At 51.8% G+C, this 25,403-nt stretch overlaps 2 protein-coding genes and 1 pseudogene across 2 annotated transcripts; all 3 read right to left on the reverse strand.

Moving 5' to 3' along the window:
• Positions 1–188: 188 nt before the first annotated feature.
• LOC128972873 (protocadherin beta-15-like) lies at positions 189–9,755 on the reverse strand. The gene is made up of 2 exons (XM_054388999.1): positions 7,351–9,755; positions 189–315 (listed from the first exon to the last, which is right to left on the reverse strand). Exons 1-2 carry the CDS (start codon positions 9,651–9,653, stop codon positions 189–191), a joined length of 2,430 nt encoding a protein of 809 aa, XP_054244974.1. The 5' UTR covers positions 9,654–9,755.
• Positions 9,756–9,870: 115 nt separating this feature from the next.
• Positions 9,871–15,569, reverse strand: LOC128972874 (protocadherin beta-15-like). The gene is made up of 2 exons (XM_054389000.1): positions 13,173–15,569; positions 9,871–10,005 (listed from the first exon to the last, which is right to left on the reverse strand). Exons 1-2 carry the CDS (start codon positions 15,567–15,569, stop codon positions 9,871–9,873), a joined length of 2,532 nt encoding a protein of 843 aa, XP_054244975.1.
• Positions 15,570–18,028: 2,459 nt separating this feature from the next.
• On the reverse strand, positions 18,029–22,735 carry LOC128972875 (protocadherin beta-15-like; annotated as a pseudogene).
• Positions 22,736–25,403: the final 2,668 nt, after the last annotated feature.

The following is a 25,403-nucleotide window of genomic DNA, read 5'->3' on the forward strand; positions in this document are numbered from 1 at the left end:
GTCCCAGGCAGAGCCGTGTTTGCCCAGGACGTCAGAGAAAGGCTTCTGCAAGCCCCCGAGCAGCTCGTCTGCGTTCTCCTGTGCCGTTCCCGAGCAGCTCGCTCGGCTGTTTTTGTCTGCCGTTGCTGCAGTGCCGGGGCTGGCGGAGGAAGCTGCATGTCCGTGGTCAACACCGCCACCTAGCGTCGTCAGCGGGAAAGATTCCTCTGCTTAATGCCGGCTCTGCTTCCTTGGGTTTTGCTGCTTCCAGCTGCTCTCTCCGTGCGAAATCGGAACCAAAAGGCTAGCGTCAGGGCGAAATCCCCGAAGTCAAGTCTTCCCCATTACCCGAACTCACCATCACACGAGAATGCCAATGCTGTTTCTAGAACACATAACCCTGATTTGATTTTTTCACTTTTTTTTCACGTGTCGGCCTAAAGAGAGGCGATTTACCCCTTCTTCTGTCCTGAATCAAGAGCAGACCCTGTGCCACTTTCTAACCTTTTGGTGAAAAATATCCCCGCTGCAGACAGTGATTGAAACACCGCAGCCTGTTTTTATGTTCTGGAGATACACAGACTTTTCTCCTCCAATGTTACTGCACAGGTTTAGAAATCGTTTTCTGGTCCCTGTTCTCAGAGGTAAATCTCAAAGTCCTGTACTGTGTAAGGACACATGGACAAAGCAAGAAATCGAAAGGGAAGGTCATAAATTAAAGCCCTAACCTCACAAACGTTAAAGAGGAGCAGCTTATGGACACAATAGCAACAGGCAGTGATCTAACAACACCGATTAAACGACCCATTCAAGAGTAAACTCCAAGAGGTTCAGACAGAAGCTTTGTAAAGGATAAGGGGCAAAAAAAAATTAATCTTGGATTATGAGCTAGGGTGTGATTGGAAAGAGCAAAGTTATTATGAGATGTTTAGCGGGGTTTTAGGAATATATGAAGCTTATTATGTGAGTTTTAGAATCATTATTAAAGTCAGTCAAGAGTGGACCTAAGAGGAAGAATCATGGGGAAACTGAGGTGGGAGGGAAGAGTGAACCAGCGAACCTCCTTGTGCCAACCAGGGTCTGTCAATGGTGACCAGAAAAACACATCAGTGCCAGACACTCATCCCTGGCTTTGAGAACTGACTTAGATTGCAACTGCTTCTGCAGAGCCAGCATTGATCCCCTGGAAATGCACATGGAATGTACTGGAGAAGCGTTCAAGACCAGTCCAACTCTTAGGAAAAAAAAAAAAAGTTAAAATCCAGTTAAAACTCAGGTCTGCTGGATAGAGCAAAGATGGGAATGCTGGGACTAAAAATGATTTTTACAATACTAGAATGAATGTTGTGATCTTTGTAAATTAGGTTAAGTTGGATCTTGTTTTGCATAACTCAGTGTGAGTGACTGTGCTTAGTGTGAGAGACTGAAGAGATGAGGCCTTAGGCTAGAAACTGAAGCTCAGCTTCACTTGAACCCTTCCGTAGTTAAAATGAAGTACTTGGAGTCTTGCACAATGCTACTAGTAAATATTGGGCTAAACCAGTTCTTCCAGGAAAAAAACCTTCAAAGAAGAAGGAAACCATTCCATCTGAAGTCCCCAGAAGACAGATGAGTCCCAGGTGCCTCCCACATAAGGAGGGAGGATGAGGAATTTACATGAGTTCATAAAACTCAAAAGATATTTCTCCAGCCATTGTAGATGAGAAGCAGCTACTGCCAAGGTGATTGTACACAGGCATGTGAACAGGCTGCATAAGAGATAGTGAGACCTTAAAGGCACAGGGAAACAAGTGAGAGGGTTTTGTTGTGGAAGGGATGGGCCCAGTTCAGGCTGGAATAAACCAACTCTGTCACAAAACTTGGGTTCTGATCTCTTCTTTACAGTCTGCAGTTAAGACTGGATCCAGTCACACTCAGACTCTAATTATAGAAGGAGCTTAGAAAGTACAAGGGTCCAGTCTGAACCTTGTGATTGACCAGGAGCATTTTCTTGAACTCTCCATAACATCCTTATATTTGCCATCTGCAGCTGGATGTTTTGGGAAGCTTGCAAAGCTCCCTCTTGCCATCTCACCACGTTGCAGGGATCTTGCACCCTCAAGGCCTCCCTTAGAGGGGCCAGAAGTTCAGTGCTCAGGAGACCCCCAGAGGCCTGCTGGCAACTCCTTGCTAACAACAAGGGGATCCTGGTTCCATTGGTAGTCTTTGGAACTGCAGCACAACACAGTGTGAGAGTTTCTCAATATTCTGTGCCACACACCTGCTTTCAAACCATCCATTATTACACCTGGGGTGCCAGTCCTGAAGAGGAACAGGTAAGAGAAAGCACAAACACAGTTCACAGAGCTTAAGGAGAAAGGGCAAATATCAACCAAAGGTCTTGGAAGAATGTACAGATCTCTGCTGACTGGAAACCAGCTGCTGTTGTCCAATTTACAAGAAGGTCATAAGGGAAGACCCTGGAACCCACGTATCTCTTAGTCTGACCATACAGGAGACAATATTGTGATCATCCTGATCTCTGAAAAGCATTTCAAGAGCAATGCAATCATTTGGTCTGGGTTCACCAAAGCCAAGTCCTGTTTAAATATTTCATCTCCTTCTATGACAAGGTCACCTGCTCAGTGGATTAAGGGAAGGTGGTGGATGTATTTTTTTCTGGATCTTTATAAGGCTTTTGGTACTGTACCTCACGCTGAAGGTCAGGAACCTCAAAGGGTTGTAGTGAATGGGCAGCAACATCTGGTTGGTAACCAACTATGAGTCATGATTCTCAGGGTTCAGTTTCTGCACATCTCTCCTGTGAAAAAAGACTGAGTGAATTGAAGCTGTTTAGTCCTGAGAAGAGAAGGCTGAAAGGGGATCTTATTAATGGCTATAAATATCTGAGAGGTGGGGGTGAAGATGAAGGTTCCAGTCTCTTTTTGGTGGTGCCCAGCAATAGGACAAACAACAACAGGTATGAGCTGGAACCCAGGAAGTTCCACCACAACAGGAGGAGAAATTTCTTTACTGTGAGGATGACAGAGCACTGGAACAGACTGCCCAGAGAGGCTGCAGAGACTTCTCTCTGAAGACCTTCAAAACCCACCTGGATGCATTCTTGTGTGGCCTGCCTGATCCTGGCCTGATCCTACTTCAGCAATGGGTTGGACTGAATGATCTCTAGAGGTCCCTTCAACCCCCTAACATCCAGGTTTCTATTGTTCTCTGTTCAGTATATCCATACATGATCTGGACGCAGGAGCTGAATGCACCATTAGCAGCTTTGCTGATGATACCATAATGGGAGGTGTTGTTGAATGCCTTGAAGGACAAGAGGCACTGCAGTACACTCAAGATAATTTGAAGCATTGGGGCCTCCTCAATGGCATGAAATGTCATTCATGAGCCCTGGGAGCCAGAAGGGCAAACCACATCCTGGAATGTAGCAAATGCAGTGTGAGCAGCCAGTCAGCAGAGATGATTAATCTGCTGTATTCAGATTGATGCAGCCTGACTCTGAGTCCTGTGTGTGGTTCAGGGCCCCACCATTTCAGAAGGATGTGAAGGTACTGGAAAGCATCCAGAGAAGGTGCTGATATCTTCCTGATTTCCAGTGATAGGGTGCAAGGGAATGGTTCAAAGCTGCACCAGAGGAGGTTTAAGCCTTGAAATTAGGAAGCATGTCTTTATAGAGAAGCTGGTCAAACACTGGAATGGGCTTCCTGAAGAGGTGTTTGATGCCCCAAGCTGGACAGTGTTTAAGAGACATTTGGCCAACACCTTTAAAGATATGCTTTAACTTCTGGTCAGCTCTGAAGTGGGCAGGCAGATGGCCTAGATGACTGTTGCAAGCCTCTTCCAACCAAAATAGTCCTCTCCTCTCCCTCTCCTCTCCCTCTCCTCTCCCTCTCCTCTCCCTCTCCTCTCCCCTCCTCTCCCCTCCTCTCCCCTCCTCTCCCCTCCTCTCCCCTCCTCTCCCTCCTCTCCTCTCCTCTCCTCTCCTCTCCCTCTCCTCTCCTCTCCTCTCCTCTCCTCTCCTCTCCTCTCCTCTCCTCTCCTCTCCTCTCCTCTCCTCCTCTCCTCTCCTCTCCTCTCCTCTCCTCTCCTCTCCTCTCCTCTCCTCCCCTCCTCCCTCCCTCCCTCCTCCTCCCCTCCCTCCTCCCTCCCCTCCCCTCCCCTCCCCTCCCCTCCCCTCCCCTCTCCCTCCCTCCTCTCCTCTCCTCCTCTCCTCTCCTCTCCTCTCCTCTCCTCTCCTCTCCTCTCCTCTCCTCTCCTCTCCTCTCCTCTCCTCTCCTCTCCTCTCCTCTCCTCTCCTCTCCTCTCCTCTCCTCTCCTCTCCTTTCCCATCCCACCCCCATTAGTGCTGCTGTATTGTCAAGACAGACCCAAGGCTACCCAGCCCTCACATTCAAGCCAAAGGAAGATTTCACACATTTCACTGCTCTCATGAGGCTGCTGTATTGAAAAGGACAAAATACCTTTCTTGCCTGCTGACATGGAATTGGGTGCACAGCACTGGCTGGATGTGAGCAATTTCCAGCTTCACTGGGAATCCTTCATGTAGCTTATACAGAAAAAACAAAGCCTGCACTGGCAGAGTGACCAGAAGACAAAATGCACAAGAGCCCACATGTCTCAGGCAGAGACATCCAGAACCCACAGAAGAAAGGGTCCCATACTTGCACCACGTTGTAGCAGAGTACTCACAATTCCTCCCTTTCCTGAGCTATGATGAGTGCTGCATGCAGTTCAGTGGGCATGTGATTTGTCTGTCAGACGTTGTCATTGCATCACAGCACAAGACAAGAAGTCCAGAGTCTTGTCTGAGAGCAAGTGAGACAAGAAATTAGCAGGACTACCTGGAACTTACCCCACTCTTGAGGCATTTCAGAAATGGCTGCAGAAGACCTGAAGCATACTACTGACTGAGGTAGTGAGCCTTTAGCTTCATTTGTTTGTTTTTTTTTTTTTTTTTTCCCCTTGGAGACAACTTTTCTTTGGAGTTAAAATGTGACTGTAACCAGTGATGTCATTTCCAGATGCAAATTTCTTCTCCAGAAATCATTGTCACATATTGCAGCCTGGATCCTTTCCCATTGTGCCTTCCTTAAGGCACAAAGCCTCTGGATGGGATGACTCCATGCTGGTCAGCAAAAAGACTGTTAAAGAGTTCCACAGAAAGTGTCCCTGGGTTGTCTGGTGCTCAACAACGTGTCCAACATCTGGAGAGAGCTGGCCCATGAACCATGAAACCTCCCCGTGCAGTTCCCCATAGGAATTCTTGATTGGTTTCCCCAAATTCGCAACGTCTAAGACTTGGAAGCCATCAAGAAAGGGTTGGAGGCAGCATCCCTAGGATGCCAGCTTGTCTTCGAGATGCTCTAAGCACATTCCAGTAGCTTCTGAGAACTGCCTATTTCCAGGTCTCTCTGATTTTCCCTCCATAAAATCCACTCTAAAGTCACAAACTTCCTCACGAAACCCTCGGCAATGATTGTGACAAGTGATCTTCCAGTGAGCACACCGAGACGAAGGAGTTGCAAGCAGTTTTTATTGTTTCTTCCTAACAGGCATTTGACTCTTAAAGGTGTGTGAGCAACAGCAAATATCACAGGACTTTATAGATCATTAGCCGTTAAGGAAAGGAAAGCAAAAAGCTGATTGACACCCTACAGTCTACAGTGCCCTAAAATCCCTGTGAAAGCTTATTTTAATGCAAAACTACAAAGAATGCTTTTAAATCCCTACAATCTTACACACACACACACACACACACACACAAACCAACAACAAAAAAAAAATCCCCAACCAATCTTGAAATGTTCATTTCCACTTTAGGATATGAAGAAGAAGCACACACTGCTCAAATCCCACTCTTTAGAGTCAGGAGAACCTATAAACTGCTGCTCAACAGGAGAAGTGTACTAATGTCAGCTGTTTCTAATGGATTCAGCTTCTGCCTGGTATTAAACAATTCATTTGCAAGCACCACTGAATTCTGCTGAAGATCTGTTCGCCAGCTTTGACCAGGCTGCAGAAAATTCAGACACTGTTAGACTCCTCTGCTTCGGACAAAATACAAAAACCGAACAACAACAACAACAAAAAACCCTCAACAAACCCTAAATCCAAAACAAAACCCACAACCAACCAACCCCCTCACATACACACACACAGAGAAAAAAAAAAAAAACAACAAAAAATCCCCAAAACCCACAAAAACCCAAACACCCCCAAACCAAAGAAACAAACCACAAAAAACCCCAACACCACACCATAAAAACCCCACCAAACTAGCAGCAGTAGCACTGTCAAAGTCATACATGAAGTCTCAATGTAATCTGCATGCAACAAAGTCCTCCTCCAGCCGTGTAACAGCTACAAAACATCCACATGAATAAAGTACTGCTCAAGACGAGAGGAAGTTTTGCTCTCTCAGGCAAGACTTGCACCTCTTGGGTGCTTTACTAGTTGGTGTTTAGTCTCTTTGTTCCCTTTCCCGTGTGAGGACGTTAGCCGGTGAGGACAGAGAAGCTTTCTCCTCGCTCACTGTTAGGTGAGCCAAGGGTTTTGATCAGAAGTGACATTTGGCGCCATCCCCCTGTTTGCAGCACAAGCTGTTCTGGCAGGTCTGGGACCGCTGTCTTCAGAGAGAGGAGATCTACCCTGCAAAGAAAAGAACAGACATTGTCCTTTGACCATTGAAAGTAAGCAGACATCAGCCAGAAGCTTAGAGGCCATGTCTGACAACACTGCATCTGTGTCACCACCTTTCTCTACCTAGAGCCAAATGGCAGCTTGGACCAGCTGATGGGAGTCTGACCTGACCACGGAACCACTGTCCACTGTAGACATCGCAAAGGTGCTGATGCAAACTCTTCATGAAACAGAGGTAGTTAATTTGGGATGGTAAGAGCCCCAAACAAAATCTTCTTCTCAGGGGACTTCTGCTTTCTGACAGCAGGGTTAAAAACCACTTAGAGAGCAGCTGAGCTTTTCCCGACCCTACTGGAAGGCACCTGTCATCTGCTCTGAGACATTCTCTACCCTCCCTTCCTCATCCCCAACTGGATCCCTCTGCACCAGCTCTGCAGAATCCATCCAGAGTCATTGTGCCAGGGAAGAAACACCAGACCACCTCTGCCCTCTCCTTGCTCCCCCTTGCCTAGAGCCACTCACGTTCCTCTCCTGTTAAGGAGGAGGCTGCAGACGCCAGCGATAGTTCAGCATTTGGGGAGAAGATGACAGCCCTCTGATTCACCGGGAAAGCACTCCTCGGTGGCTTTCTCTAGGCTCCTCCTGTACTGGTGGTTCATCTCCGAAACAGCTGCATCCCTGACTCTCAGGCCTCAATACTTACCCCAGCACTGCCCCCTTCCCACTCACCCATCGCCTCGGCTCCGGTTTCTTACCTGTGCAGCACAGTCGACTCGTTCCGCGAGGTTGGACGCATCTTGCGAGCACACCGAGCTACGCTGAAGCGCAGCGCCGGGAGGAATCCCGGCAGGGAAGCAGGGCAAGACGGGACCGAGGAAGTGGAAGTCGCTGCTCAGGCTGCCGGTGGCCAAGCACACGTCGTACATAAGGCTGCGGGGTAGGGAGCCTGCGTCGCTCTCGGCCACAGCTGTCGGGAAGGTGGGCAAGGGCTCGGCATTTCTCTGCCTGTCCCGCCGCAGCTTCATCAGCAGGGCGGCCAGGCCGGTGGCCAGGCAGAGCGCGGACACGCAGGCCAGGCAGGCGATGAGGTAGAGAGTGAGCGTGTCGTCGGGCTCGGCGGGGGCCGCCTCGTGGCTGAGGCGCAGGTGGGCGTCGGAGAAGTCGTGGAGCAGGGCGATGGCGAGGGTGGCGCTGGCCGAGCGCGGCGGCTGTCCGCGGTCTCGCACGAGCACGACGAGCCTGTGTCGGGGCGCGTCGCGCTCGGCCACGGCCCGCGCCGTGCGCACCTCGCCGCTGTGCAGCCCCAGGCGGAAGAGCCCCGGCTCCGTGGCCTTGGCCAGCTCGTACGACAGCCACGCGTTCTGCCCCGCGTCCGCGTCCACCGCCACCACCTTGGCCACCAGGTAGCCTGCCGGTGCCCAGCGCGGCACCAGCTCGCCCACGCCCGCGCTGCTCTCGGCGCCCGGGTGCAGCACCACCGGCGCGTTGTCGTTCTCGTCGCGCACCAGTACGCGCAGCAGCGCCCGCGCGCTCAGCGCCGGCGAGCCGCCGTCGGCCGCGCGCACCCACACCTCCAAGGCGCGCAGCCGCTCGTAGTCCAGCGACCGCACCACGTACACGTCGCCGCTCTCCGAGCTGACCGACAGCGCGGGCTGCTCCTGGCCCTCCTCCCGCTCCAGCGCGTACTGCACGCGGGCGTTGCTGCCCGCGTCCGCGTCGCTGGCATGCACGCTGCCGATGCGCACCATGGGGCTGTTGTTCTCCGTCACCCACATGCTGTAAAGCTCCTGGCTGAAGGCGGGCGCGTTGTCGTTCACATCCGTCACCTGCACCCACAGGCTTTGCCGAGAGCTCAGGCGCCGCGGGCCCCAGTCCGTCGCTCGGATGCTGATGTTATACTCTGCTGTCGTCTCCCTGTCGAGCGCCGCGTTGGTTCTCAGCTCGTAGAAATTGCCGAATGTGGGGGTGAGAGTGAAGGGCAAATCTCCTTCGATGGTGCACTCTGTCCTGCCGTTGTCACCGGCGTCTCTGTCCCGCACGCTGAAGATGGCCACCAGGGTACGTGGAGGGGCATCTTCAGGAATGGAGGCAGTGTGTGATGTCAGCTGTATCTCCGGGGCGTTGTCATTCACATCCTCTACCTCCACCTGGACTTTGCAATGAGCAAATAGTCCTCCACCGTCGCTGGCTTTCACCATCATCTCATGTTTTTTCATTTCCTCAAAGTCCAGGTTACCTGCCACCCGAATCTCTCCTGTGTCAGGGTTCAGATCAAAGATCTCCCCGGAACCTTTTGAAACCTTTGTGAAGCCGTACTGCACTTTCCCGTAGGACCCTTCGTCGGGATCTGTGGCTACCACTCTGACCACCAGCTGCCCCGGGGGGCTGTTCTCTGTCAGGCGCACCTCATAGACCTCCCGACTGAACTTCGGGGTGTTGTCATTGGCATCCAGAACCAGAATGCGAATCTGAACTGTACCTGACTTGGGTGGCGAACCCCCATCTATGGCGGTGAGGAGTAAATTCATCTCTGGGTTCTCTTCTCGGTCCAGCTGCCGCTCTAGGACGAGCTCGGGATATATTGCTCCTTTCTCCGTTGCAAGAGCTAGGGAGAAATGTGAATTGGATTCCAGGCTGTAATTCCGTAAAGCATTGCTACCCACATCAGCATCCTGGGCACTTTCCAGAGGAAAACGGAAGCTGGGAGCTGTGGTTTCCAGAATCTCGAAAACCATCTCCTTCTTAGCGAACACAGGAGAGTTGTCGTTCACATCAAGAACCTCCACCTCCCCTCGGATCAGCTGTAAAGGATTGTCCAAGAAAAGAGTAAAGAAGAGCGTGCAGGTCTCGCTCTGAGGACAGAGCTCCTCTCGGTCCAGAGACTCCGTGGTCGTCAGCACTCCGGTACTCGGGTTGAGGCGGAAAAGCTGCTGGTTCCCCTCGAACACAACGCGCGCCTTGCGAGCTGCCAGCTGGCTCGGATCCAGCCCCAGGTCCTGGGCAATATTGCCCACAAAGGAGTCCTTCTCCATTTCCTCCGCCACAGAATAGCGGAGGCTTTCGGCCCTGCTCTGCCACACGCAAACGCACAGAAGGAACAAGATCACTTGCCTGAGGTTGCCTCTGCTCCGTCTCCCGTTCCACGCCATTGCTCTCCACAAAAGCCAGACAGCGTCTTCTCGGCTTGCCGGCATTTGCAAGCAGCGTCCCAGGAAGAGCCGTGTTTGCCAGGGACGGCAGGGAAAGGCTTCAGCAAGCCCCCGAGCAGCTCGGCTGCATTCGCCTCTGCCGTTCCCGAGCAGCTCTCTGGGCTGCTTTTGTGTGCCGGTGCTGCAGAGCCGGGGCGGGGAGAGGAAGCTGCGGGTCCGTGGTCAACACCGCCACCTAGCGTCGTCAGCGGGAATGGTTCCTCTGCCACCGTCAAATAGCCATTGACCGGTTCAGCTGCTCCTAGCTTCTTCTGGAAGAAACAAAATACTTAACCCTATCCTAGCTAGCCCAGGACACCAATGTTTTTCCAATTTACAAGAAGGGCATGAGAGAGGACCCAGGAAACGACGGTCCTCTTAGTCTGACCTCGCTTCCTGGAGACATTATGGAGATCACACTGGGTAGCCTGGATCCTTTCCTCTTCTAAGGCACAAAAGCTCTAGCTGTGCTGACTCCATGCTAGCGAGAGGAAAGACTATTGAACTGCTCAACAGAGTGTCCCTGAGCTGTCTGGTGCCATGTGTCCAGCATCTAGAGTGAGCTGGCCCTTGAACTCTTGAAGTGACTGCCATGTAGTTTCCTGTAGCCGTTCTTGGGCAGTTTCATCTAATTCATGACTACTTAATCTGTGAGCCATCAAGAAGGGGTTGAAGGCAGGATCCCTAGGACAGCAGCTTGGCTTGGAGAAGCTCCTATCACATTTCATTAGCTTCCAAGAAAGGCTTATTTCGAGGTGTCACTGATTTCCCCTCCATAAAACCCACTCTATAGGCATGGACTTCTTCCCAAAATCCTGCTTCTGAGGTGGTGATTTTCTCGGTGGTGAGTGTGACAAGTGGACTTCCACACAGCACACTCAGCCTCGGGAGTTCCAAGTAGGTTTTATTGTTTTCTCTTATGAGGCATTCGACTCTTAAAGGTGTATGAGTAACAGCAAATATCACACGATTTTATAGATCATTACCAGTTAATGAAAGGAAAACAGGAAGCTTCTTGATGCCCTATACTCTACAGTGGCCTAAAATCATTATAAAAACCTATTTTAATTGGAAACTACAAAGAATGCCATAAATTCCCTACAATCTTACATGAAAAAAATCTTGAAATGTTCATTTTGACTACATGACACTAAAAATAAGTATATATCACTCCAAGCTAACTCCTTAGAGACAAGAGGAACCTGAAAACTTCTGCTCAAACAGAAGTGTGCCAATGTCAGCTGTTTCTAATGTAACCAGTTTTCCCCTGTAATTAAGGAATTCCTTTGCAAGCTCCACTGAATTCTGATGAAGATCTGTTTGCCTGGTATTGACCAGACTGCTGAAAATTAAGACATTCCTACAGACCCCTCTGCTTAAGACAAAATCCACAGAAAAGGTGATGTATGGGAAACCTGGGTTCAGAAGCAGTAGCACTCTTACAATCATACACACAGACTTCAAAGTAACCAGCATGCAACACAGTCCTCATTCTCCGTTTGCCTCACAGTTACAAAACACCTACAGGAATAAAGTACTGCTCAAGAGGAGAGGGAGTTTTGCTCTCTCTCTCAGGCAAGACTTGCATCCCTCGGGTGCTTTTTTGGTTGGTGTTTAGTCTCTTTGTTCTCTTTCCCGTGTGAGGACGTTAGCCGGTGAGGACAGACAAGCTTGTTCTTCTCACTCACTGCTGGGTGAGCCAAGGGTTTTGATCAGAACTGACATTTGACTCCATCCCCCTGTTTGCAGCACAAGCTGCTTCAGCAGGTCTGGGACCTGTGTCTTCAGAGAGGGGAACTCTACCCTGCAAAGAAGAGAGGAGATGTTGTCATTTGGGTATGGAAGATGAGCAGGCATCAGCAAGAAGCATGTCTGATACCACTGTGTGTGACACCATCTTTCTCTAACCAGAGCCAAGAAGGAATTTCAACAAGATGCTGGGTCTCTGACCTGAATGGGGAAAATCTAAAGCCAGGAAAGATCCTGCACTGGAGATATTACAAAGGCTATAAAGCCTTTATGAGTCTGAGGCAGTAATTTAAGATGGTGAGGGCCCAAAATAAAACACTTTATCATAAACAGTAAAAGAAGTTCAATGCTGATGTATCAAGACAGGTTGTGGGATGACCATAGGATGATGCTTGTAGATCTTCAGCTTTGTATAGGTTTGTCTTTAGGACCCTCCTGAAGTGCTAGATGGATCCCTGGAAATGACTAAACTAAACGAGGGGAGAAGGCAGGTTTTGAATGTCTCCAGATCTTCCTCTTTGAGCAGCTGGAGTATAACATCATGTTAGACATGAATCACTGCAAAATCACAGCAGCTAGTACTGCCTAGGATGACCCAGATAACTCAGGGACTGTTGGGGTGCTTTTCAACCCCTGACTGCCACAGTTTCTCTCCAGTATTGTTCATAGAAACCACAAAATAATAAGGAAATTTAATGGCTGAGGACCCCACTTGAGGGGCCTTCTGCAGCTTGTGAGACAGTTTTAGTTCAGTGCTGACACCACACTTGTGGGTGACATTTGGCAGCATGAAGCACAACCTCCTAGCAGCAGTGCAGGTGATGGTGTCAGTGATATGATAACTCCCTGCAACTGTCCCAGCTTTTGCTGGAAAAGATTAAACACTGCCATATCCAGGAGGAGGTGTCCCTAGGAGCAGAGGTCCCTACAACCACTACTCAGTGTGAGGACAGGACCCACTATGGTGGCTTACACATCCATACACCTACTTTGCATCATCTTGTGATCTAGCTGTCCTATTTTGTGGTGACACAAAAAAATTGATATTAGGTGAATACTCAGGGCAGAGAGATGGCTGCAGAGGTCAGATTTTGGTGAGAAGATGACATGTCCCTGATTCTCCTGGGAAATCCTCACCGATTGCTTTCTCTAACCTACTCCCATCATGCTAGATCCCTCAACACCATCTCCACAATGCCAATGTCCCAAACTTCTGGGTCTAACCCCCCATTCCTGCTCTAGATGCATACAATCTCTCCTTGCTGAGTGAACAGGACCCACTATGGTGGCTCACAGATCCACAACCCTATTTATCATTTTCTTAAGATTCAGCTGCCACCCTTTGTGGTGAGAGGAAAGAAATAATCTAAGGAGAATAATCAGAACACACAGATGGATACAGAGGGAAATGGTCAAAAGCCATTTTGGGAACATCTGAACTGTGCATGACCCTCTTGGAAGAAGCCTGCCAGCTGCTCTGAGACCCTCTCTACCCTCCCCTCCTCCTGCCACACGGAATCCCGCGGCACCATCGAATGTCCTTGTACCAGGGGGGAAAACAGCACCCCAGTAATGCCCCGTCCCGGCTCGCGTCGACCCACTCCGGTTCCTTACCTGTGCAGCACAGTGGCCTCCTTCCCCAGTGTTGGGCGCCTCTTGCGAGGACACAGAGCTACGCTGAGGCGCAGCGCCGGGAGGAATCCCGGCAGGGAAGCAGGGCAAGAGCGGACCGAGGAAGTGAAAGTCACTGCTTAAGGTGCCTGCGGTCAAACAGACGTCGTACATAAGGCTGCGGGGTAGGGAGCCTGCGTCACTCTCGGCCACAGCTGTCGGGAAGGTGGGCAAGGGCTCGGCATTTCTCTGCCTGTCCCGCCGCAGCTTCATCAGCAGGGCGGCCAGGCCGGTGGCCAGGCAGAGCGCGGACACGCAGGCCAGGCAGGCGATGAGGTAGAGAGTGAGCGTGTCGTCGGGCTCGGCGGGCGGCGCCTCGTGGCTGAGGCGCAGGTGGGCGTCGGAGAAGTCGTGGAGCAGGGCGATGGCGAGGGTGGCGCTGGCCGAGCGCGGCGGCTGTCCGCGGTCTCGCACGAGCACGACGAGCCTGTGTCGGGGCGCGTCGCGCTCGGCCACGGCCCGCGCCGTGCGCACCTCGCCGCTGTGCAGCCCCAGGCGGAAGAGCCCCGGCTCCGTGGCCTTGGCCAGCTCGTACGACAGCCACGCGTTCTGCCCCGCGTCCGCGTCCACCGCCACCACCTTGGCCACCAGGTAGCCTGCCGGCGCCCAGCGCGGCACCAGCTCGCCCGCGCCCGCGCTGCTCTCGGCGCCCGGGTGCAGCACCACCGGCGCGTTGTCGTTCTCGTCGCGCACCAGCACGCGCAGCAGCGCCCGCGCGCTCAGCGCCGGCGAGCCGCCGTCGGCCGCGCGCACCCACACCTCCAAGGCGCGCAGCCGCTCGTAGTCCAGCGACCGCACCACGTACACGTCGCCGCTCTCCGAGCTGACCGACAGCGCGGGCTGCTCCTGGCCCTCCTCCCGCTCCAGCGCGTACTGCACGCGGGCGTTGCTGCCCGCGTCCGCGTCGCTGGCCTGCACGCTGCCGATGCGCACCATGGGGCTGTTGTTCTCCGTCACCCACATGCTGTAAAGCTCCTGGCTGAAGGCGGGCGCGTTGTCGTTCACGTCCCACACCTGCACCCACAGGCTTTGCCGAGAGCTCAGGCGCCGCGGGCCCCAGTCCGTCGCTCGGATGCTGATGTTATACTCTGCTGTCGTCTCCCTGTCGAGCGCCGCGTTGGTTCTCAACTCGTAGAAATTGCCGAAAGTGGGGGTGAGAGTGAAGGGCAAATCCCCTTCGATGGCGCACTCTGTCCTGCCGTTGTCACCGGCGTCTCTGTCCCGCACGCTGAAGAGAGACACCAGGGTTCGTGGAGGGGCATCTTCAGGAATGGAGGCAGTGTGTGAGGTCAGCTGTATCTCCGGAGCATTGTCATTCACATCCACGACCTCCACCTGCACTTTGCAATGCGCAGAGAGACCCCCGCCGTCTGTAGCTCTCACCATCATCTCGTGGGTTTTCATTTCCTCAAAGTCCACATTACCCGCCACCCGAATCTCCCCCGTGTCAGAATTGAGATCGAAGATTTGCCGGGACCCGTCTGATATCTGTGTGAAGGCATAGTGCACTTTCCCATTGGAGCCTTCGTCAGGATCTGTTGCATGGATTCTGACCACCAGCTTCCCCGGAGGACTGTCCTCCGCCAGATGCACCTCGTAGACCTGCCGACTGAACATCGGGGTGTTATCATTGTTATCCAGCACCACGATACGGATCTGTGCCGTTCCCGATCTGGGTGGCGAACCACCGTCTGTAGCAATCAGGAGTAAACTCAGCTCCTGTTGCTCTTCACGGTCCAGCTGCCGATCTAAAACCAGCTCTGCATATTTTACTCCGTCATTCCTTCTTTTGACAGCGAGCGAAAAATGCGAATTGGATTCCAGGCTGTAATTCTTCAAGCCGTTGCTACCTACATCCTTGTCACGGGCGCTTTCTAGAGGGAAACGGGACCCTGGGGATGTCGTTTCAAGAATGTTTAAAACCACCTCCTTCTCCGGGAACATGGGAGAATTGTCGTTCACATCAAGAACTTCCACCTCACCTCGGATCAGCTGCAAAGGATTGTCTAAAAAGAGCGTAAAAAAGAGAGTGCAGGTCTCGCTCTGAGGACAGATCTCCTCTCGGTCCAGAGACTCCGTGGCCGTCAGCACTCCGGTGCTCGGGTTGAGGCGGAAAAGCTGCTGGTTCCCCTCGGACACAACGCGCGCCTTGCGAGCTGCCAGCTGGCTCGGATCCAGCCCCAGGTCCTGGGCAATATTGCCCACAAAGGACTCCCTCTCCATTTCCTCCGCCACAGAATAGCGGAGGCTTTCGGCCCCGCTCTGCCACACGCAAACGCACAGAAGGAACAAGATCACTTGCCTGAGGCTGCCTCTGCTCCGTCTCCCGTTCCACGCCATTGCTCTCCACAAAAGCCAGACAGCGTCCTCTCGGCTTGCCGGCATTTGGAAGCAGCGTCCCAGGCAGAGCCGTGTTTGTCAGGAATGGCGCCAGAAGGACCGCAGAACCCTGCAAGCCCCCGAGCAGCTCGGCTGCGTTTCCCTCTGCAGTTGCCGAGCAGCTCTCTGGGCTGTTTTTGTCTGCCGGTGCTGCAGAGCCGGGGCGGGGAGAGGAAGCTGCGTGTCCGTGGTCAACACCGCCACCTAGCGTCGTCAGCGGGAATGGTTCCTCTGCTTCACGCCGGCGCTGCTGCCTTAGGCTTTACTGCTTTCATCTTTTTCTCCTTTCCAAAGCAGAGCCAAAGGGCAGTGTCAGAGAAAAACTCCAAAAGCAAAGTTTTCCCTATCATGCGAGCTCAATACCACACGGCGGTGGCAATGCCGTTTCTAAGATACACCACTCTAATTATTTTTTTTCCACTTATGTTTTCCTGTGTTGCCCTAAACCCGCCCAATTTAATCACTTTTCTGTCTTGAATTGAGAGGAGTATTCTCCCCAACCTCCTCCTTACCCTACTATTGAGGATGAGCTGTGTCAGTTTCTAAGACATTTGTGAAACACGTCCTCAGCTGCACACAATCATTGGAATGCTGCAAACTGTTTACATGTTCTTGAGCTAAACAGAACTTTCTCCTGTGATGTTGCAGTGGAGCCTTAGAAATTATTTCCAGGTTCCTGTACTCAGAGGCCAAACCTGAAGTGCTGTATCTGTGTAAGGACACAGGGACAATTATTTCATACAAAAAGCAACTAGAAGAGGTCACGAATTAAAGCCTCAGATATTACAAACACTAAAGAAGAGGAGCTAAGGTGAGAAAAAGTGAAGAGCTGTCTAAAGGCACCCATGGATGGGCCATTAAAGGAACCACTCAGAGGTTCAAACAGAAACTTTGTAAAGGATAAGGAGGAAACTACATTAAAATAAAAAGGATGTCTAACAGAAAACTTTGGGCCTGATGAAGATAGTACCTGACTTACAGGGATGGAGAAGTGAAGGTATTTGATTATTGTTTTCCCTCCCTCTAATAATACTGAGGGACCTTGGGCTGCCCACTGGCCTGACCTAAAGGACCATGACTGTGGGAATAGTGACTTTCCATTTGTAGACACTGAAATTGTATGGGACCAGCTCTCTGGCTGTCTGAATGTTCATGAATCCATGGAACCTGGTGGGATTCATCCCAGAGCAGTGAATGCACTGTTGGATGTGTCATGGCTGTGACCGGAAGGATCTGCCCTAAATGTTCTGGTTTTGCAAGGGCGGTGAGCAGCAAGAGGCAGCAAGGCCTGTGAAGGTAGGGTGGTGCCTCTCTTGAGGTGGCTGCCCTGCTCCACCTCAGGTCAAAGGGTGCATGTGTGTATCCAAAGGTCAGGCCGTGGTCACAGCAGCAGGGAGATTACATAAACCCCTGAGACCCCCTTCTCCCCACAGACCCATTTAATGAACATTCCAAGCCCCCTAGACACATCTTGGGAACCTTCCAGAGCATGGTAGTGTGCATGCCCAGCAAAGTCCACCCAAGGGGAAAGACCCCAAAGAAAAGGAGACTATAAAAGGGTCAAAGTTAGCCAAGCCAAGTGGGCACCCCCCTACCTTGGAACCCCAGAAGAAGACCACACTGCATGGTGCTGGAACCTGGGGTGAGGGTATCTCTCTCCCCTTTGGATTATTTCTGTGCTGTCTTTTCCTTCTTTCCTCTCTTCCAATCCTCTAATTTCTTGACAAGTTAAGAACAGCTTCTTTAGCGGGTTGCTTTTCGCATTCAATAAAGAATTGCTTGGTGCTGGATTCACCTTTGTCTGTGGTGAATCTCAGAACCCAGAATCTCTAAGCTCAGGCTTGAGGTTTGGGCCACGTCAGGATGTCACAGCAGAATCTCTCTCCGTCATCTACTAAAGGTCTTGGGGAAAATGTGCAGATCCCTGCTGACTGAAAACCAGCCAGTGTTCCTCCAGTTTACAAGGAGGTCATAAGGGAAGATCCAGGAACCCACAGATCTGTTAGTATGACCTCAGTTCCTGGAGACAATATGAAGATCATCCTGGATACTATTGAAAGGCATTTCAAGAGCAATGCAAACCTTTAGGTCTGATCAACATAGGTTCACCAAGGGAAAGTCCTGTTTAACTGATTGCATACCCTGCTATGATAAGGTCACCTGCCCAGGGGATCAAGGGAAAGTGGTGGATGTAGTTTTTCTGCATCTTCATAAGGCTTTTGGTACTGTCCCTCATAGCATCCTTCTGAGCAGCTTCATGGTGTGTTTGCTGAAGAAATGGACAAAGGTCAGAGCTGGAGGGAAATCAGTGACATGATCTGCAAATGCAGATTTATTCTGGAGGAACCATTGACTCATGTTGTAGCCTAGATGCCTTTCCTGTCACGAGGTATGAAGGCTCTGGTTGTGCTGTCTCCATGCTAGTGAAAGGCAAGACCACAGAATTGGTCTGGGGAAAGTGTCCCTGGATTGTCTGGTGCCACATCTTCCATGGTGATGGAGCCACAGTGGAAATCATGTTCATTGTTCATGCCCTCAACGATGACACAGTGCTATGGTGGCAGGCTGGGCAGACGGGCTTCAGGAACTTGAACTTGCTGCTACAGGAGTCCCTATGAGGCTGATCTTGAGTGAGTGCCAAAGAGAGGAAAAGCAGAGAGACAAAACACTAGCCTTGCAATTGCCATGCCATGGTGGCAGAGAGCATCCATCTGGGGATCATCAGAAGCAACTCTGGGCAGCAGGAAAGGGATTTCCTGCCTCTGTGAGCTGTATGGAGCTGCCAGTCCACTGAAACCAAAATACAGATCTCTTTCTGCACATGAAAATTTTAGGCTGTTTAGCTGGACAAGCTGTGCCTGGTTGCAGGTGTCCAGCATCCAGAGTGAGCTGGTCCATGAAGCACAGAGGTGATCATGGGTTTCTGGAACAGACCAAGATTGTTGCCCTAATTCCCAATCTCTCTGGCTAGGAGCCCTCCACTTTGCTCCGACTTCTGAGATTGGCCTATTTCCAGGTTGCTCTGCTTTCCTCTCCATAAATTCCACTCCAGAGGCTCACATTTGTTCCTGAAATCCTGCTCTTGGGGAAGCAATTTCCTTGATGATGCCTGTGACAAGTGGTGTTCCAGAGAGCACACACAGCCCAAGTAGTTAGAAGTAGGATTTATTGTTTTCCCTTCTCAGGCATTTGACACACAAAAGGAAATATCAGATAACTTTATAGATCATTACCAGTTAATGAAAACAGAAAGCTTCTTGATGTCCTATACAGTGCCTTAAGCTCACTATAAAGGTTTTATGCGATTTTACTGCGAAACCACAAACAGTGCTTTTAATTCTCTACAACATTATACTCAATAACCCGAAATGGTCATCTCAACCTCATATTACCAAAAAAAACCCCACAATCAAACCCAATATATATTGTTCAAAGCTCACTCTTCAGAATCAGGAGAATCTGTAAACTCCTGCTCAAACAGGAGAAGCTTGCCAGTGTCAGCCGTTTCTAACTGTGGTGGGTTGAAACCTCAAACTACCACACTAATGCAACCAGCTTCTGCTGTAATTAAGCAATTCCTTTGCAAGCACCACTGAATTCTGCTGCATATCTGTTTGTCTGGGACTGACCAGACTGCAGATAGTTAAGAAATTGTAACAGAGCACTGTTTGTCAGACAAAATACACAGAAAAGGTGTTGTAGGGAAAGCTTAGGTTGAGAAGCAATAGCATTCTCACAATCACAAACCAAGTCTCAGTGAAATCAACATGAAACAGAGTCCTCCTCCATCTGTGTCACAATTGAAAAATTAATAAAGCACTGCTCGAGAGGGTTTTGTTCTCTTACACAAAAGATTTGTACTTCTCTGGTACGTTTTGGTGGATGTTTCATATCTTTGTTGTCCTTTCCCTGTAAAGATGGGGACAGACAAGCTTGTCTTTCTCACTTACTGATGGGTGAGCCAAGAGTTCTGATCAGAACTGACATTTAGCTCCACCCCACTGTTTTCACCACCAGCTGCTGGTCTGGGACCAGCGTCTTCAGATCGGGGAGGTCTGCCCTGCAAAGAAGAGATGAGAGGCTGTCATTGAGTGTGGAAGGTAAGCAGGCATCAGGAAGAAGCTCAGAGGGAGTGTCTGACACCACTGCGTGTGTTACACCAGGATACACAGAGTCAAAGAGGAGTTTGGACCGGCTGCTGGGTCTCTGACCTGAACAGGGAAAATCTAAAGACAAGAAACCACCCTTCACATTTTGGACATCACAAAGGCACTGCTGCAAACGTTTTATGAGTCTGGACTCAAAAGGGAGAGAGAGGGCACAAGTTGCATTTTCAAAGACAGCCTTCTGTCACCTCTACATTCTTTGAAGAGTGATAGCTCAAAGGCTCACTTTAAGTACACAGCAGCCGCTCTGAGACCCTCTCTACCCTCCCCTCCTCCTGCCCCACGGACCAACTCGGCACCATTCAGACTCCTTGTACCAGTGGGGAAACACCGTTCCCGCTCTGCCCTCTCCCCACTCCCTCCTCGCCTCGCCTCCGGTCCCTCACCTGCGCAGCCCAGACGACATTTGGGGAGAAGATGACAGCCCTCTGATTCTCCGGGAAAGCACTCGCCAGTGGCTTTCTCTAAGCTCCTCCTATATCAGTGGTTCTTCTCCAAAACAGCTGCAACCGGGACTCCCAGGCATCAATACTTACCCCAGCACTGCTCACTCCCCACTCACCCCTCGCCTCAGTTCCGGTTTCTCACCTGTGCAGCACAGTCGACTCGTTCCGCGAGGTTGGACGCCTCCTGAGAGGACACAGAGCTGCGCTGAGGGGCAGTGCCAGGAGGAATCCCGGCAGGGAAGCAGGGCAAGACGGGACCGAGGAAGTGAAAGTCGCTGCTCAGGCTGCCGGTGGCCAAGCACACGTCGTACATAAGACTGCGGGGTAGGGAGCCTGCGTCGCTCTCGGCCACAGCCGTCGGGAAGGTGGGCAAGGGCTCGGCATTTCTCTGCCTGTCCCGCCGCAGCTTCATCAGCAGGGCGGCCAGGCCGGTGGCCAGGCAGAGCGCGGACACGCAGGCCAGGCAGGCGATGAGGTAGAGAGTGAGCGTGTCGTCGGGCTCGGCGGGCGGCGCCTCGTGGCTGAGGCGCAGGTGGGCGTCGGAGAAGTCGTGGAGTAGGGCGATGGCGAGGGTGGCGCTGGCCGAGCGCGGCGGCTGTCCGCGGTCTCGCACGAGCACGACGAGCCTGTGTCGGGGCGCGTCGCGCTCGGCCACGGCCCGCGCCGTGCGCACCTCGCCGCTGTGCAGCCCCAGGCGGAAGAGCCCCGGCTCCGTGGCCCTGGCCAGCTCGTACGACAGCCACGCGTTCTGCCCCGCGTCCGCGTCCACCGCCACCACCTTGGCCACCAGGTAGCCTGCCGGTGCCCAGCGCGGCACCAGCTCGCCCGCGCCCGCGCTGCTCTCGGCGCCCGGGTGCAGCACCACCGGCGCGTTGTCGTTCTCGTCGCGCACCAGCACGCGCAGCAGCGCCCGCGCGCTCAGCGCCGGCGAGCCGCCGTCGGCCGCGCGCACCCACACCTCCAAGGCGCGCAGCCGCTCGTAGTCCAGCGACCGCACCACGTACACGTCGCCGCTCTCCGAGCTGACCGACAGCGCGGGCTGCTCCTGGCCCTCCTCCCTCTCCAGCGCGTACTGCACGCGGGCGTTGCTGCCCGCGTCCGCGTCGCTGGCCTGCACGCTGCCGATGCGCACCATGGGGCTGTTGTTCTCCGTCACCCACATGCTGTAAAGCTCCTGGCTGAAGGCGGGCGCGTTGTCGTTCACGTCCCACACCTGCACCCACAGGCTTTGCCGAGAGCTCAGGCGCCGCGGGCCCCAGTCCGTCGCTCGGATGCTGATGTTGTACTCTGCTGTCGTCTCCCTGTCGAGCGCCGCGTTGGTTCTCAGCTCGTAGAAATTGCCGAAAGTGGGGGTGAGAGTGAAGGGCAAGTCCCCTTCGATGGTGCACTCTGTCCTGCCGTTGTCGCCGGCGTCCCGGTCCCGCACGCTGAAGAGGGACACCACGGTGTGTGGTGGGGCGCCCTCGGAAATGGAGGCGGTGTGTGAGGTCAGCTGGATCTCCGGGGCGTTGTCGTTCACATCCACGACCTCCACCTGTACCTTGCAATGCGCAGACAGACCCCCGCCATCAGTGGCTTTCACTACCATCTCGTGTTTTTTCATTTCCTCAAAGTCCAGGTTGCCTGTCACCCAAATCTCCCCTGTGTCAGGGTTCAGGTCAAAGAGCTGCTGGCATCCTTCCGATGTCTCGGTCAAAGTGTACTGCACTTTCCCGTAGGACCCTTCATCGGCATCCGTAGCATCGACTCTGACCACCAGCTGGCCCCGGGGACTGTTTTCGGCCAGGCGCACCTCATAGATCTTCTGACTGAACATCGGGGTGTTGTCATTGGCATCTAGCAACACGATCCGGACCTGAGCTGTACCTGACCTAGGTGGTGAGCCTCCGTCGGTGGCTGTCAGTAGTAAATTCATCTCTGGGTTCTCTTCTCGGTCCAGCTGCCGCTCTAGGACGAGCTCTGCATATTTTGCACCATCATTCCTTGTTGTGACAGCAAGGGAGAAATGCGAATTGGACTCGAGGCTGTAGTTCTGCAAACCGTTACTGCCAACGTCCTTGTCCCGAGCGTTTTTTAAAGGGAAACTGGACCCAGGAGCTGTGGTTTCGGGAATCTCGAACACCATCTCGTTCTCCGGGAAGATGGGAGAATTGTCATTCACATCAAGAATCTCCACCTCCCCTCGGATCAGCTGCAACGGGTTGTCAAAGAAGAGTGTAAAGAAGAGCGTACAGGTCTCGCTCTGAGGACAGAGCTCCTCTCGGTCCAGAGATTCCGTGGCCGTCAGCACTCCGGTGCTCGGGTTGAGGCGGAAAAGCTGCTGGTTCCCCTCGGACACAACGCGCGCCTTGCGAGCTGCCAGCTGGCTCGGATCCAGCCCCAGGTCCTGGGCAATATTGCCCACAAAGGAGTCCCTCTCCATCTCCTCCGCCACAGAATAGCGGAGGCTTTCGGCCCCGCTCTGCCACACGCAAACGCACAGAAGGAATAAGATCACTTGCCTGAGGCTGCCTCTGCTCCGTCTCCCATTCCGCGCCATTGCTCTCCGCGAAAGCCAGACAGCGTCTTCTCGGCTTGCCGGCATTTGGAAGCAGCATCCCAGGCAGAGCTGTGTTTGCCAGGGACGGCAGAGAAGGGCTACTGAAAGCCCCCGAGCAGCTCGGCTGCATTCGCCTCTGCAGTTCCCGAGCAGCTCTCTGGGCTGGTTTTGTGTGCCGGTGCTGCAGAGCCGGGGCGGAGAGAGGAAGCTGCTTGTCCGTGGTCAACACCGCCACCTAGCGTCGTCAGCGGGAATGGTTCCTGTGCTTCTGGCCGGCGCTGCTGCCTTGGGTTTTGCTGCCGCCACAGGATAGGATGCAGTGAGAAGTTTTCTTTCTCTTGTTCGCTTATGGATGAGCTCAGGACAGTCAACATGTGGGGCGCATAGAGCAGCACCGCTGCTGAGCATCGGACCTGGAGTGTCCTTCATGGAGAGGATTCTCCAGAATCGAGAGGACTGTTCCTCCCTTGCTGCCTCCTCACCCTCGTACCCAGGATAGGCTGTCTATAACCTTGGTGAAATGTCCCCAGCCCACAGAAACGCTGCAACCTGTCTGCACATTCTGGAACTACAGAGACCCTTTTCCTCTGATGGTGTCACACAGGGTTTGAAACACTTTCAAAGTGTCTGTACTCAGAGGTCAAAACTGAACTTCTGTAAGGCCAACAACTGTTTCGTGCATCAGGGAAAGAAACAGCCAGGAGAACTCTGAAATTAACCCCCTAGGTACACAAATGTTAAAGAGAAGTAGTTAATGGAGACAATAGCAAAGATCAGGGATCTAAAGGCACCGGTGGATGGGCCATTAAAAGAACCATTCAAGTGTAAACTCCAAGGGGATCAATCAAAAACTTAGTAATTGATAAGGGGACTAAAAGCCCAAAGCTACATATATATACTGAAGTATTTATATATACGTTTATTATGTATATTTACTTTGTGTAGTAAGTATTCCTTATGTCCAAGGATTTGACACCTGTTCTTCTATTTCCTAGACGTTTTCCTCTTACTTTTCTTTGCCAAAAGAGCCGACACTGTCAAACAATACTCACCAGCTGAAGTCCCAGAAATTAATCCATCCATTCATTTGATGTAAATTAAAATCACTGTGAACAATCACAGGTGCTTTAGGATTCCCCAGAATTTAAGCTACCAGAGGATTTTGCACAGATGCAACCATTTCTTGTTGATTTTTCCTCTGACTTGGCGGAGTGACAGAAACTAAAAAGCTGACTTAGTTCCAAAGACGTGTCCATTTCTAGAGCTTCCATCATTATCACCCACACAGAAGCTTGATGTAAACATAAGTACAGCAGTAGATGTGTTGGGAACATGGCTTCTCTCTTTGTTTGTGCCATGAAAAAATAGAAGTGACATTTGGACCCTCTTTGCTTTGTTCCCTTGCCAGTGTTCCTGGCTCAGCTCTTGGCACCTCAGAGAGAGGAAGGTATATTTGCTTCTCCATAACCTACCCCATTTTTGCTTCTCCATAACCTAATCCCTGGCACCACTACACAGCAGCAAAGAGACACAAGCTGAGAGGAGCTTCCACCGACACTTTCCACCCTGAGTACAGTAATCTGGTAATTGTTACTCCTCTGATTTCAGAAGGGAAATTGTGTCCTTCAGCTTTGGCTGTAGAAGGGTGTAAGTGGGATAGTGATCCTTAACAGAGCTCTTGGCTATCATGGTATCTTTGCCCATCAGAAGATGCTGTTCTCAGATTTAAACTCATTCCTTCATATTTATATGTGACATAAAAAGGATCACTGGACATCTAATGTTGCTGTTTTCTGTTGTATCACAGCAATAAAATGGATGTGCACACGTGGGACAAAAAACAATATTTATGTTTCCAGAGGAAGACACACAAAGGATTGTCATTAGCATAAACGTGTCCAAGAATTCACTTCTCTGAGCACACAGTGATGTTGCAGACTTCTCGGTTTGATTTGAGGTTTGTTTGTTTGTTGCTTGTTTAGTGATGACATCTTTATCATAAGAAAGTAGCTTAAAATGACTGAAAACCACTTCTCCTTTCTACTCCAAGATTTACGTCTTTACACCAGGAAGAGCTACAGTGATGCTTTCTGCTCAGTTCCTGGCATGTCTCCATTTTCAGAACACAGGGATCATAAAAGAAAATCTTGCTCACCGTTCTGCAGCCTGAGCGGTTTCAGTTCCCAAAATTCCTTTCTTGCTCTTCCAATTGAGAATTCGGATTCGTTGGGTGACCTCTCAGAGACCCCATGCTGGGTTTTGTTGACCATTTCCTGGATAAAGGTTTCTTTCCCACCCCTGAAGCCACTGCCCACCCACCTAAAGCACACCCTTAGAGTAGGGGGAGCAGCCTGGCTTGCGACGAGCAGTTGCCTGCAGATGAGAAGCAGAGATGCTTCCCCGACTCACTGTGGTTTCCACGCTTGAGCGCAAAGAGGGATCAGCCTTCCCGTCCTCTCCCAGCGGGCTCCAGGACGGATTTCTTCTCTCGCCTCAGCACTGCGGCAGCGTCTGAATTCCCAACTCTCCCACGGAACCGCTGCCCTGAGCTCTCCGCTGGATGCAAACGTGAGGAAAAGGCGGAGAATCCTTTCCAATCTTCTGCGCCTCCGTGATGTTGCAGATACGACTGCTCCATATCCTG

The sequence above is a fragment of the Indicator indicator genome, chromosome 18 (genome assembly GCF_027791375.1).
Source record: "Indicator indicator isolate 239-I01 chromosome 18, UM_Iind_1.1, whole genome shotgun sequence".
In the NCBI taxonomy this organism is placed as follows: Eukaryota; Metazoa; Chordata; class Aves; order Piciformes; family Indicatoridae; genus Indicator; species Indicator indicator.